This window comes from Phalacrocorax carbo, chromosome 18 (genome assembly GCF_963921805.1).
Source record: "Phalacrocorax carbo chromosome 18, bPhaCar2.1, whole genome shotgun sequence".
NCBI classification, from domain to species: Eukaryota; Metazoa; Chordata; class Aves; order Suliformes; family Phalacrocoracidae; genus Phalacrocorax; species Phalacrocorax carbo.
In genome coordinates, this window is record NC_087530.1 from 6,724,644 (window position 1) to 6,738,857 (window position 14,214).

The window sequence follows — 14,214 nt, forward strand, 5'->3', positions numbered from 1 at the left end:
ATGCCCCCGCAGCCCCCCCACAGAGCCCAGGCTTTGCACTGTGCCCCCACCAAAGCTGACAAGACCAGCGACCACCTTGCATGACTGCCCCTGTGGTTTAGAGGTTAGGCTGCACCGGCGGGAGCGAGGGCTTCAGAGGTTTGCTATCCAGTGGGGTCCCCACAACCTACAGACATAAGGCTGCCCATAGTCACTGCTAAGTTATGCACACCATCACATCCCCCAAAGCAGGCACCCAGCATGGGGAACCTCCACAGTCAGTGGGGAAGCCCCCTCCTCCCTCCCCTACCTTCCACTTTGTACAGAAGATGCTGTTTCAGAAGCAGCTCTGCAGTCCCCCTTGCCCCAGCACTGCAGTCCCTCTGCTCCCCAGGTCACAGCCCCTTCTCCCACCAAGGCACTACAAGAACCCCAAGACCCCCAGTTGTGTGTCCAACGCAGCTCTTACCTGCTGGCCCAGGGTTGCTCCTCTGCAGCAACACCACCTTCTCCAAGTACTGCTGCTCCCTGGACAGATGGCTGGGTCCCTCGGTGGCCAGGTCCTTTGAGCAGCCAGCACGGGGGGCAGACCTGAGCCCCTGCACCCCCCTTAGACCCTGCACAGCCCTAATGCCGTGCATCCACAAGTGCCTGCCCAGACCTGGGGCCCCCTATCTCATGCACCCTGTGAGGGACACACTTTGGAGCTGGGGGCCCTGCTACCCTGCAGATTCAAGGCATCTGTGTGCAACAGGGTGGGATGGGAGTCGTTAATTAGCAACAACCCGTGCATGGTCCTACTCCCACTTTGGTGGAAAAACTGGTGTGATTGGGGCACTTTCTGAGCAGTGACTGATGCACAGTCCTGCACCCACGTCAGGGGAAACATCTGACTCCTCTCTGCAAAGTGTGGGGTGAATGGGGGTGCTTGCAAGGCAGAAGGGGGCGTGTCTGCTGGGGGGGCTGCTTGCTGTGGGGCCACGGGGGGAACCAGCAGTGATGGGGTGCCACAAGCCCTTCACAGCCTTTAACGCCGCAGGGCTAGGTCCGCCCCAAGGGGTGCACCGGGGTCTGCAGAGGGGGACGAGGGGCTGCATCCAGCCCTCCAGCACGCCCGGGGAGGGAGAACCCAGAAGGTGCTGGAGGGTGCCGGTACCACCACGGGTGAGAGGGGTGCTGAGGTCCCGGTGCCCCCAAGGGAGCGGGGCGGGGCAGCCCATGCCGCGTCCCCGGGGAGCGCCCCCGCCCTCACGGCTGTTCGGGGCCGCCCACCGGGGCGGGAGCCGCCCCGCCGCTCACCTGTGTGAGCGGAGCGGCGCAAGGAGGCGGCGCCCCGGCCCCGCCACCGCTCCGGCGGACCACCTGCTCCCCGGCGGTGCCCGGTGCAACCCGCCGAGTCCCCACCGCCCTCCGGGGACAACGTCGCTCCTGTCAGCATTTGAACGGCGCGAAGGGCCCGCCTCACCTCTATTGGCCGCCGCACCCGCCCGTCAGGCCGTCCTCCGCCTCCCCGTTGGCCGCGCACGCCGGGGAGGGCGGGGCGGGGCCGGCGCGGTGCTATAAAAAGCGGGGGCTGGGCGGGCGGGCGCTTAGTGCCGCTGCGCGACAGGTACCGACTGGCGGGGGGGGGGGGTGGTTTGGTGGAGAGGGGGCGGGGCCGGCGCGGGCGCGCGCGGAGGGAGGGCGGGCGGGGGCGGCGCGCGGGGCGGGTGGGGGCGCGCGCGGCGCTGGCTGCACGCGCCGTGCCTGCACGGAGCGCGGCAGCGGCCAGCAGCAGCAGCAGCAGCAGCAGCGGGAGCCACCGGCGCGCACGGCGATGCCCGCTCTGCTCCCGCCGCTGGCCGCCCCCTGAAGACACCCCTCTCTATTTCCCCCCCCCCCTTTCCAGCGACCTCAGGCTCTTCCCCCCCCCTTTCCCCTTCCCCCCCCCCTTCTATTTCCCTCCCCCCCCCTCCCGCCTCTTTATCCTTTTTTGCGACCCTCCGCACCCTCCCGGCTGCCGTGTGGATGCGGCCCGGGGTGCCTGGCTGCGCGGGTGGCGAGAGCAGATGCTGAGGGGCCGGAGGAGGATGGAGTGCACCCTCGATGCGCAGAGTTTGATCAGTATTTCCCTGCGGAAGATCCACAGCTCCCGCACGCAGCGAGGCGGCATCAAGCTCCACAAGAACCTGCTCGTCTCCTATGTGCTCCGCAACGCCCGGCAGCTCTACCTGAGCGAGCGCTACGCCGAGCTCTACCGCCGCCAGCAGCACTACCCCGACGGCGCCCCGCTCCTCGCCATGCCCGCCTGCCCGCCGCCCGCCGCCGCCGCCCCGCCGGAGCTGGCGGCGCTCCCGCTGCCCGCCGACACGCAGGACCGCGAAGCGCGGAGCTGCGGGGCTGTGCGGGGCGGTGCGGAGCTGCTGGAGGTGCCGGTGTGCGCGGCCCCCCCGGAGCTGCAGCGAGCGCCCTGCAGAGACTCGTCCCCGGGCTTCTACCGGGCCGCCGGCAGCGCCGGTCCCGGCGGCGGCGGCGCGCCCCCAGGGCTGCTCTACGCCGCCGGCTGTGACTTCGGGAGCGGCGGGGCGCCGCACTGTAGCAGCCGCACCACCGTGCTGGATTTGGACACTCACGTCGTGACCACGGTGGAGAACGGGTACTTGCACCAAGACTGCTGCTCGCAGTGCCCCTGCTGCTGCCAACCGGCGCCGGGGCTCGCCTCCCCGCCGCCCACGCCGGGCACCAAGCGCAAGTATTACCCGGGGCAGGAGGAGGAAGAGGAGGGGGTGGAGGAAGGGGAGCCGGGGGGAGGCGGGGTGGCGGGCGGCCCCCCCTTCGCCCCGTGCACCAAACGCGCCCGTTTCGAGGAGTACAGCGCCGAGCACCCCCAGGACTCTTCCAACATCTCCAACTTGATCTCCATCTTCGGCTCCGGTTTCACGGGGCTGGTGAGCCGGCAGCAGGCGGACTCGGAGCAGCCCCTCAACGGGCAGCTGTGCAGCAAGCAGGCGCTGGCGAGCCTGGGAGCCTGGACTCGGGCCATCGTCGCGTTTTAGAGAGGAGAGGGGAGCAAAGGAAGGGGTGGGTGGGTTTGCAAAACGGGGGTGCGATCCGAGGGACGGCGGCTCCGGAGGGAGGGGGGGACACCCTGAAACAAAGGCGGGGGGGGTTGGGGCGAGGGGGGGTTGGGGGGTGCTGAGGGGTGCGCAGGGGAGGTGGGAGGGCAGAGCCACGCTAGTGTTTTATAAATTGTACAATAAAGAAAAGAAAATCTAAAATCTTGGGACTTTATTTTTGCAGAGATGAGAGGAAAAAAAACAATAACAACAAAAAAAGCAAACAACCCAAAACAACAAAAAAAAAAAAAAAGACGAAGCACCTATTTAAATAATCCTCTTTGTGTCCGCTCGGGTTCTCTTTGCGGCGGGTTTCCCGGGGCCGGTGCTGGCGGGGGGAAGCGCCACGTGAGGGCCGGGCCCCGGGACCCCGCGGCGGGGGCGCCCCCCGCCCCGCTCCCCTCCGGCCCCGGGCCCGCCGCGCTCGGGGCGGGGAGGGCGGCCGCGGCCCCGGCGCTTTTGTGCGTTCCTTCATATGTTTAAAAGGGGGGCGGGCAAGAATGAAAACATTTCAACTTTCCTCCCAGAAGAAACGTGTGCGATGTGCCCGCTCCTTCCCACCGCTTGCGCCGGGGTAACGCTGGAGGGTGACGAGCTCAATTTGGGGTTAAGGGCGGGTGGGATGGGGGGGGTGAAGCAGAGGGTCCCTCCGGGCTGCTCCGCGCCGGGGAGGGGGCGAGCCGCCCCCGGTAGCCCCGAGCCTCCGCCGCGGCGGAGGGTGTTTGCGATGCCGCAGGTAACCGTGGAACCGCTCACGTCCCGGTGTGCCGGGTCGGGTCTCTTACTCTTTTTTTTTTTTCCTTTCCTTTTTTCCTCTTTTTATTTTTTTTTTTCCTTAAGTTCAACTGTTCTGCTTCCAGCCTTCCAAATCATAAAACCAGCATTATTTGGTCTTGTGAAGAGATCCCTCTCCTGTAGCCTCTTGATTTTTTAAAAATACCTTCTTTTTTTTTTTTTTTAATAGAAAAGATAAACCTTTTGTTGTAAAAAGGTGGGTTTTCTGGTCATGCCCCCCCTCTTTTTATTTTCTCCCAGCCTGCCCACTCCCAACTTCCCGGTATCAGCACTATGTGTAATTGAGGATGCTTTGCCAAATGGTCTGTTGGGGTCTGTCTTTATTTTTTTCACCCCTCTTTTCCTCCTTTTTCTTTGTTTGTAAGCCTGTATTTTTGTGCATATGGAATTGTATATCACCGGGTAAAACTGTTCAGATTTGTTTAAATTTATAACCTTAATAAAAAGTCAATTATAAAGTTGCTGTGCCTTTGCTTTCCTTCACACCGCAGCCCGCAGAAGCCCCTTTCCTGAGCCGCCGCTTTCCCCCGGCACCGGGGAGCATTTGCGGGGCTGCGACCCCTCCCCCCGTGCCCCCCCGGCAAACCCCCTTTGTCCCCCCCAACACCGGCCAGCTTCGCCACCCTTCCCGCACCCCCTCGCCTGGCAGGGGGCAAGAAAAGCCCCCCCCCGGGGGTCTGGAGGTGCCTCGCACAGCGCGTCCCAGGTGGGGAAGGGGTCGGGGCTTGTGTCCCCTCCCCGCTCCCCTGGTGGGGGGGAACCGACGGGGTCCCCCGGCCCTGCCCCGACCTGCGGGGGCTGCGCGGCCCGGCCGCCCCCCGCACCTGGGCAGCGCCCGCCGGGGCCGCCTCCTCCGCGCCCCTCCGCTGCGCTCGGGAAGTTGGATTTTTTTTATTTTTTTTTTTAAGTTGGAGTTTGTTATCACCGCGCGGGGCCGCTTGGTGGTGCGTGCGGGTTTGTCTTTTCCCCCCTTTTTTTCCTGCGCGTAGTTCTACACCACCCCCTTCCCGCAGCTGAGCGAAGCTGGGGGCGCTCCGCACCCACCCCCTCCCGGCCGACATCAGGAGGGGAGAATTATTGGTATCATTATTTTTAAAACCCCGGCAAAACGCGCAGTTTCCAGCATCCAGCGCAAATCCCGCAGCTGGAGCCGCTCCTCTCCCCGCCCGTCCCCTCCAGCACCCCGGGAACACCCACCCCCCACCCCACCCCCGCACCAACACACGGGTAAAAAGAAAAGAAACCCCTCCCCGGCCCCGCGCATCACCGCGGGAGCGCAGCCTCCCGCTTTCCTGGAGGGAGGGCCCCCAAAAAACGGGATTGCGGGGCGCGGGGGAGGGTCTCCGGAGCGCTCAGAGCCGCATCCCGGGACGCTCCCCCCGCCCCGCCCCGCCGCGCCCCGCGCCCACAGCGCCCCCTGGCGCCCGCCGCGGGACACGCAGCGCCCCGCCGGCACCGGGGGGCGGCCCCGACCCCCCTGCGGGGCAGGGGAAGGCGTCCCCGCCACGGGGAGCCCCCGTCCGGCTCAGGACGCAGGAGCCGGCTGCGGTGCTGAGCCGCGCTCCCTTCTCCTGCTGCTCCCCCGAATGACCCCAGAAAACTAAAATTAAACGTATAACGCCCCCCATCCAGGTGCACCGGCGCTGAGGGGAGCACAAATACACTGCGAACCCCAGGAGTTGGATGCTTTGGCCAAGGGAGGTTCACCCACGGAGCCAGGGAGAAGCCCCCTCCCTGCTCCAGGCCCCGGGACCCCGCGGCCTCAGCCGGCCCGTCCTGCCCCCCGGCCCCGCGGCTCCCCAGCGCGGAGCGGGCTGCAGAGGGGCCCCAGCAGCGGGGTTAGCAGAAACCGCGGTTCCTGCATGCACAGCCCTGCCTGCTGCACACAGCATTTGGGGGAACTTTTAAAAACCAGGTACTTCTGCGGGTTCCCGCAGGTCGGCGCAGCCGGGTGCTGAATCCCAAAGAGCCCCTGCCCCGCAGCTCCCCCCAGGCAGCCTGGCCAGGGAAGGGCAGCACCGGCTTTAGCTGAGCAGCTACATGCACACACTCATCATCCTCCCAAGCCACTCCCCATCTCCCAGACCTTGGGGTTTCCAGTAGTAAAGAGTCCATCACCCGGAGAACCCCTGATTCCTGCAGGACTCGACCACCCTACGTGCACCCATCCCTCCAAAACTCCCCTCTCCCAGGGGACCCAGCCCTCGCCCCTGCTCACAGTGCAAGTTTCTGGGGCTTCAGTCAAGGTTTCAAAGGCTGGAATTGGCAAAGACACCTCTACATCAGCGGTAACCATGTGAAGTGGGGGAGATGGGGTGCGTATGCCATGGGGACATGCATAAAAATCCCTGCCGCTGGGGAATGAGGCGATCCCACAGCTCCACAGAGCCGCTGAGACTTAAGACGCTTTCGGCAGTGCAGTTATTTATTTATTTTAAACCCCGGTACATGACATTTCTCTTCTTATGAAGGCAGCAGCAGCAGAAAGCCCATCACACAGCCTCTCTCCTGAAAGCAGAGCCGGGAAACCAGAGTCTCATCTGCATATTCATAAGTACCTGATAAATTAATCATGATGGCAGAAGCATTCAGGCTAGAAGGGAGGTGACAGGGGAAGGTTGCACCCCCCAACGCAAGCCCATCCTCACTCTCGCACACGCTCCTCATCTTCCAGGCACAAAATGTTTTGATCCCTTCGCAACTCAGCTGAACCCCCCCGGGCACTCACAGGGAAAGGGGCTGTGCCCCACACACACCCCACTGGGCACCCGTCACCTCAGCCCCCTACCCCTCCGGTCCCTATCTCCAGTGAGAGGTGCTGAACAGATGGGTTGGAGTAGGGCAGAGGACCCAAAGTCTGGGGGAGCTCAGCTGCGACCCCCAGACCCCACCCCGGCCAACCACAAGCTCTGCTCCCATGTCAGAGCCTGCCACATCCCAGATCTGCCCCCTCCAGCACAGTTCAATGTGCCCAGCACTGCCCGACCTTAGAGCTGGTGTTGCTGATGCCAAAGAGTTTGACCCTAAAAATCCCTCCATGTCCTCTCTCCCATTAGTGCCTCTTCAGGCAGGGGTGAACGGGCATCGCCAGGATTTTGTGCCCGGCAGCCCCAAAGCAGGAGCAAGGCACAGGGGGGTCCTGCAGAGGGGGAAGGTGGAGTTTGGCTGGCACGGAGCTGTGGGAGCTGGAAGATGGGGGACAGTGAGGGGAACTGGGGAGGGGGTGTGTCCTCCACCCTGCCATGGCACAGGTAAGTACCCCTCTGCACACACCATACACTCCGCCAGCTGCAAGACAGCTGTGGCCTTCCCTTCACCATGAAAAACACTCTCCACAGGCAGATCCAGTTCCTGGGGTGTCCTCAGTGTTCACTCCACTGAACCCCCCAGAAATTCAACCCAAAGCTGGTGCAGTGCCTGAGCCCACCCTGCTTTTCCCAGGAGATGCCCTCAGCAGAGTGGGCAGGAGGGGCAGAAAGCAGCTGGCAGCTGCCTGCAGAGCCCAGGAGGGTCCAGCACAGCTCTCGTGCCTTTATTTCCCTGAGGCAATCGCAGAGGTGGCTGCAAGGCTGGGCTCACTGACAGCAGAGGGTCGGGTCAGCACAGTCCCCAGCACCCACCAGTCACAGGGCTCTGCCCTGCACCAGCAACACCCCACAGGCATTTGGAGGGCTTAGATCCAGCTTTAGGAAGTCATGCATCAAATCTAGCACCAAAACCAGCAGCCCAGCCAGGTTCCCGCACCACTGGAGCTGCTCAGTCTGGGAGAGGGCACTGCTGCACATCCAACAGGTCCCTCAGCACCAGGAGGAATAAAGATGGACACAGTGGTGGAGACCTCCCAGGCTGCCGGCCCAGCTCTGCCCCCAACACCCAGCTCCCCTGGGAGGGGTTGGGCACCCAACCAAGGAAAACCCACCCTTGCACCGCGAGCCAGGCACCAGTTCCCGGGTGCGGACCCACAGATGGAGCAGCTCTGTGTCCTCCTAAACCACGAGGGCCAAGAATGAGACTGCACCCAGTCCCTGCAGCACACCCCCAGAGGAGCAACTCTGTGCTCTGCCAATCCCGGTGCAGGACCTGGCCTCCCTTCAATCTGTCGGCAGTGAGTCAGATCCCTCCCATTTCATCTCCCTGGCTGAAATATGAATGAGCAGAAATATATTTTGGGATCTGCACGTGTTAGCAGATGTTTGGAGAAGTCCCCTGCAGAGAGAGCAGTAGGAGACCTATGGGGGACACAGCAACGTGGTTCAGAGGCCGCTCCCGTTAGCCGTGTGTTTAATATGTTTGGGTTGGTCTGGGCCTGGGTAATTAGCATCTGAGCGGTGATTATTCACACTTGGCCTTTCTATATCCTGCTTATAGATTTGATGATTAATGTTGCTCCTTGAGTTAAGCCTACCCTGGATTTACCAGCGCGCGTTGGGAAAGTTAAGAGGAAGCTGTTGTGTTACAGAAGGTGCTGTCCCTTCTATCTAACAGCAAAAACAATACGATGGAAAAACTAGAACAAAAAGCGCTTTGCACAGAAGCGGCAGACGTTAAGCACAAAGCGGCCACCTCAGCAACACACCACCACTGCCGCCAACACACGAGTATCTCAGTTATACAGTAGGAGAAGCAAAAACCTGCCCCAGCATTCAGAAGATGCTGATGCTGGATGCTTCGGGGGTTTGCTGGCACCACAGACACAGAAGCTGGGCAGATCTCTGCAGCAAAGCAGGGGTGCCCAGATCCCCTCAGCCACCTCTCCACCATATCAATCCAACGAGGAGTCTCCAGAGAATGACCTGTTACCCCCACAAGCTGGGACAAGGGGAAACCCAGCTGCTAACAACTCCACACCGGGATTAATACAGCTCAGCCAAGCAAAATCCATAAGCCAACAGTAGGCTCACCTGCTCTCCTGGGCACTAGCTCCCCTGGCGTCGCTGCTGGCCCCGGGCGAGGAGACGTGATGCCCGTGATGGTCCTGGTCCCTGGGGCAGGTTTGCAGAGCCTGGAGCTCTGCAGCTCTTGGAGGCTGAACGCTTTTCCAGGTGCTCCTCAGGGCAAAAGGCATTTCCAGCTGGGGTGCTCTCTGGGGTTTCTAAGCCAGGCAGGCAAGAGGGGCACAAACTTCACCCAGGATCTTGCCCAATGCCAAATAGCACGTGGAGGCTGGTATGGAGAGAAGGAGCCAGCCAAACCCAGAGGGCAAGCAGAGCTGCCCTGGCTCCTCTTCCTCAGGGAGGGCACCAAGTGATTCCAGAGGAAGGAGAGGAGCAAAGGAGAGGAGAAAGCCCACCAAACCCTGGTCTTATCTTCACCTCTGGCCCCATGATTGGGCAGCTGAGCAGAGGCACCTGCCCCACACCTGCAGGAGATGAGGCAGAGCATTAACCCCGTATGTGCTGCTGCCCGGAGGAGAGGAAAGGGCTTTCTCTGGGGTGATTAAGTCCCCACAGTTCACCCAGGATGCTGCCGTGGACCATCCCCGCTTCTTGCTACCCTCCTCTGGCTGCTTTCATGGAACTGAAGCTGCCCCTTCTCACCTGGCCGGCAGGTCCCCCTCAGGCCAGATCCATGGCTGTGAGGGGAACGTTTTCCCCCTGCTCCTGTCGTGCCAAACTCATGGGGGCTCATATGTATCAGACTGTGGCATCTGCACCGTGTTCCCTGCTCCTGCCTTTCTGATGTGGGAAACAGGGACGGTGGCTGTTTCCCAAGCCAGAGGCACTTCTGAAGTTGGTCCCAACCAAATCCACTTTTCATTCTTCCCAAGCTGGATAAAGCAAAAAGTCACATCTTTTAAAGTCGGGGCTGGACTCCAGCACCCTCCTCGTGGCCCCACTCGGGCTCAGCCCCATGTAGGCAGGAGCAGCCCTGGGCTTTGGGGCAGCTACGCCTGCCTCAGGTCCCTGAGTATTCCCATACTTTCATTTTTAGGGCTTGTTTTTTATAAACTACCACCAAAGCAGTGCTTTCCCCCCTTTTCCTTGCCAAAATGAGGCTTTTGCATCAAAATATGTGAAGCTGCCTTCCCCCCCCTCCCCTTTTTCCCCAGGTTTTACAGCATGAAAGTGGATGTTGATGTGAACGGAATTTTGAAATTGGAGATGGGGAAGTTCTGCTCCAGGAGGCGACTATTTGCTCACAGAATCGCCTCTTTACAAGCTCCCCGATGAAATTCTGCACAATTATTTTTTTCTTCGCCTCGCCCAGCCAGCCCCGTGCCCTGCACTGCTCCAGCTTTTGTTTCCCCTCCGCTCCCTAGTGAGGCTGAACAAAACACCACCACGACGTGCAGTGCCCGTGCCCACTTCTCCTCGCCGCGGCTGCCTGCAGCGGCTGCCGCGCACAGCCCGGTGCTGCCCGCACCCCGCGTGGCACTGCCGGCGTGAGCACACGGGCTCGGCAGCGTTTGGGGCTGCACACCCCGAATAGGAACCTGCTCCTCCTCCTAAACTGTTTGCAAATGATGTGCTGGGGTGCTCAGAACTCAGGAATATCCCTATGAACTCCCCCCTAGCAGACAGCCAGGGCTTGTTGGACACACAGCTCAGGGAACGGTGTTTCAGATACCATTTCATTTGCTTTGGTGCTGGAGAGCAAACACCAGCCCAAAATACGTGCGTGAAGTGATGGGCTTCGCCCTCATCAGCCCCATGCTGGTATAAGGCAAGGGGAAAACTTTGCAGACAGCTTCCAGCAGGACTCGGGTCAGGATGTGGGACGACCCCGTGCAGGGGCAAAGCAGCACCCTGGGTGCAGTCCTGCAGATGCCACCAAAGCCTGGAGGACTGTTGGGGCCAGGGGATAACCCCCATGTCCCGGCTCCACAGCTGCTCTCCTCCATCACCGGTCTCCCCCCAGCAAAGGCCATGCTTGTGCTCCCTGCAGCACCTCAAACAGTCTGGCTCGTCCTCTCCCATATGAACCAGGAGGCAAGAACATGGTCAAAAAGCCCCAAAAACCAGGACATGAACATCCCAGGCTCCGCAGCGCTCTGCACTGGGCTCGGTCCTCCGGCTCAGTGACAAGAAGAGATAAGGGGGGGGACTGAGCCTTCTGTTTGTCCCCCCGGAGCTACTGCTGGATTAACTGAGCCTAACGTTGTTTAAGGAGCATTTACATGCAGAGCTTCTTCAGCTTGGCCCTCCGTTGCCTGCTGGGTTAGGCAATGCCTCTGGCTTATACCTTGGCTCGGGATCTGTTGACTCTGGAAAATCCCCAGGTTTTGGAGCATGTCTATTAAAACAAGCAGCGCTGTGGTCATCCAGGCTCTTCCCCTTCTGCCCATGGACCACGGGGACCACGCGCTCCGCTCCAGCGTGAGAAATGGCAGAGCCGACTGCCAGCCGGGGCAGATCAGTGGTTCCTGGCATGGTGCTTCTAACAGGGCACCATCTCCACAGCCTCGCTGCTACTTTACTTGTCCCACAGTCCTCCAGCAGCAACTGGGGCATCTCAGAGATGCACGTTCAGGACAGGTAGGATGAGGGGCGGAACTGGAGGCTGGCAGCTCCAGCAAGGGCAGCGTATGGAAACACTGCACGATGGAGGAAACCTGGTCCCTCCGACTCCAATTTCAAAGTTGTGGTTTTCTGGGTTTTTGTTTTGTTTTGGGTTTGGTTTTTTTTTTTTAATCTTAGATTGCAGTAAACAGGACCACACCACCAGGCTGGGCTGAGCAGAAACGTGAGGAGCTTCTGGAAGTCATGAGATGCTCCAGCCGGGCAGTGCAATGTGCAGAGAAACCACCCCATGCCCCAGCTCCCCGGATTTCATGTTACTGATGTATTTATGTCACCTCATGCCTGGATTTACTGGGTTTATAAAGCAGGACAGGGCTTTTATTCTTAGTCTCCAGGTGGGAATCTGAGGTGGTGTCCTTAGTTAAGGTTACAGTGGGGGTCTGTGGTAGAGTAGGCAAGTGAACGCACATCTGAATCCATCCGAACCAGTGGGCAGCTCTCTCATGTATATGCAATTTATGTTTGACAATCTCCCCAGGGACTCATCTGCTATCTTCCCCCTTTAATTATAAAAATTAGTAGGTTTGAGGTATATTCGAGGGGTTTTCTTTTCCCGTGTTGACAAAGCGCAATACTTGATGACTCTAACCCCAAATTCTCTGTGACACAGATACCCTGGCAATTATAAAACACTTCCAAGCTCGCTCCATAAACCCCTTTGCTGTTGCTATTAGTATGCATTAACATTTTATTGGTGTTACAGGATGAAACATCCAGTCTTGCAGCTCCAGTGGGCTTGGGGATTTCCAGCATCCTGCAATATGTATCCGTGCAGAGGAAATTAAAATGTGGATGGATCAGCAAGATACAGTCAAATCCTCTACAGTAATTTGGAGAAGACTAAACTCTGGTGCTAGTGGAGCATATTCCAAGCTATCTAATAGAGAGCTGATGATCTCTGTAACAGTCTTTTTGTAAGTTTTATTCTTGCCTACAAGGGAATTTTTTCAAAGGGGATATGTAATACCTAAACTAATATTTTTAAAGGTATATGGTCTGAGCACGGAAAAGTAAGACCCTTTGCAGAGCAGTTGCTTTCAGTGATCAGCTAATACCCAATAAAAGAATATGCTCCAGTATCTTACAAGCTACCTGGAATTTCTTTCTAACCACCATACTAGTCAATTTTATATGGTTCGTAGCCATTATAGGACATACTGACTCTTAGGAATATCAGTATGCTTTGCTCTTTTAGCAAGAGTGCAACGTGTATTTCCTTTAGCAGAATTACCACTTCTCGCTGAAACCCGAGGTGGTGTGTCTACACGAAGGCTGTAGAAGTGCTGGTGTACCTCGCTAACTCTGCATACGTGAGGTGGCCCCCTACTGGGGTCCAGCACTGTAGACCTCACCATCTCCAAAAAAACTGTTTCCATACATAAAGCTGGGAAGAATTAATGTCAGACTAGATAATTCGGGTACCTTGACTTGTGCGGTGCAGTCTGCTTGGCTTTATCTCTCCCAGGGGTCTTAGAAAGAGAACTGGTAAGGAACTGCTCCTCTGCTTTCTCTCCTTGCTCCATTTATAGGCTCAGCAAATCCACGAGCACATCCTTAATCCATTTGTGTAAAAGGAAGTAAGTACGGGCTCAGGACTTAACACACCTTGGTGCCCGCTGGATCAGGGCCCCACAGCATTGCTCCCACAGGATCCCACTCCTGTTTCCACGGGTTTGCACGCACCAAGCATTAAGGAGCCCAAATTCTGATGAAGGATTTTGATGTTATTTATTATCTGTGTTACAGTTGCAACTGAGAACATGGGGAGTGACTTGTTCCAATTTTAGCGACAACTGTATTTATGCCCTGCGTAGAGCCAGCCGATGTAGACATTCCCAAGCCCAGGCTTTTTATAGCAAGCAGAAGCACCCACTCCACCCCCTCAAAAGCCTATTCTAACCTCTGAAGCCTGTTCACAGCCTTGTGCTCTTCAGAATGAGCATATCTCCAAGCTGAAGATGCCCGTCATGGTTCAGCCCTCGCTAAACCTGATGTGGAGGCAGCCCTTATTTAATTTGGCTCATCCTACTTTGAAGTTTGGCACAATTTTTACAAGATCAGTCCAGAGGAAGACGTGTCTGTCCCCAGGACGCCCAAGGAGTCTGCCTTGATGTCAATGAGAAGAGTGCTCATCCACCGAAGGGGAAGCAACGTTAAAGGACAAAGATTTATCCTCTTGGCTATTAGAGCATGAAATAACACCCAAAAGCCCTGTTAAATTCTACATCTGAGCCAGGAGAGTCCTTGTGGAAGCAGCAACGAGATTGCCATGAGCTTCTGACCCGTAGAAGGTTCCAACTGGCACACTGGCAGTGGGAGACTTCAGGTTACGTTAGCAGTTACCGTTAACCACCAATTCCACCTTCTCCCACCTATTTTTGCCTCCTTCCCCCCCTCATGAAGGAACTCAACACAGTTGCAGGGACGCAGTGCAGCGTCCAGGGATCTTGTGTGCTTCAACACGAGTTCCTCAGGGTACGAAGTAAGTCTTTGTCCTGGTAACTGCCAGCTCAGATTTTGCTGCTGAACAAATGCTGGTCCTGCAGTAGGGACTTCTTTGTTTATTTAATAGCAGGAACCCAGCACTACATAATGGAACTGAGCCGCACACCAGGGACAAGTTAATACAGCAACAATAGCATGAAACAGTTCTATTTTTTATTCTTTTACTACTATCACTGCATGAGGCTGTTTCTCTTAACTCTTCATTTATTACTGGCTGCCATGAACGATCATTTATAAAGGAGGGCTGCGAAGAAAGAGACGGGGAAGGTCGATGGTGATTTGCGAAATGCGCCCCGTGTAAAGGCAACAGCTGTTAAACA

At 58.2% G+C, this 14,214-nt stretch overlaps 1 protein-coding gene across 1 annotated transcript; it reads left to right on the forward strand.

The window, feature by feature from the left end:
* Positions 1 to 1,704: 1,704 nt before the first annotated feature.
* Positions 1,705 to 3,057, forward strand: IER5L (immediate early response 5 like). The gene has a single exon (XM_064468722.1). The coding sequence runs from the start codon at positions 2,028 to 2,030 to the stop codon at positions 3,012 to 3,014; it is 987 nt and encodes a 328-aa protein (XP_064324792.1). The 5' UTR covers positions 1,705 to 2,027; the 3' UTR covers positions 3,015 to 3,057.
* The last annotated feature ends 11,157 nt before the right edge of the window (positions 3,058 to 14,214 follow it).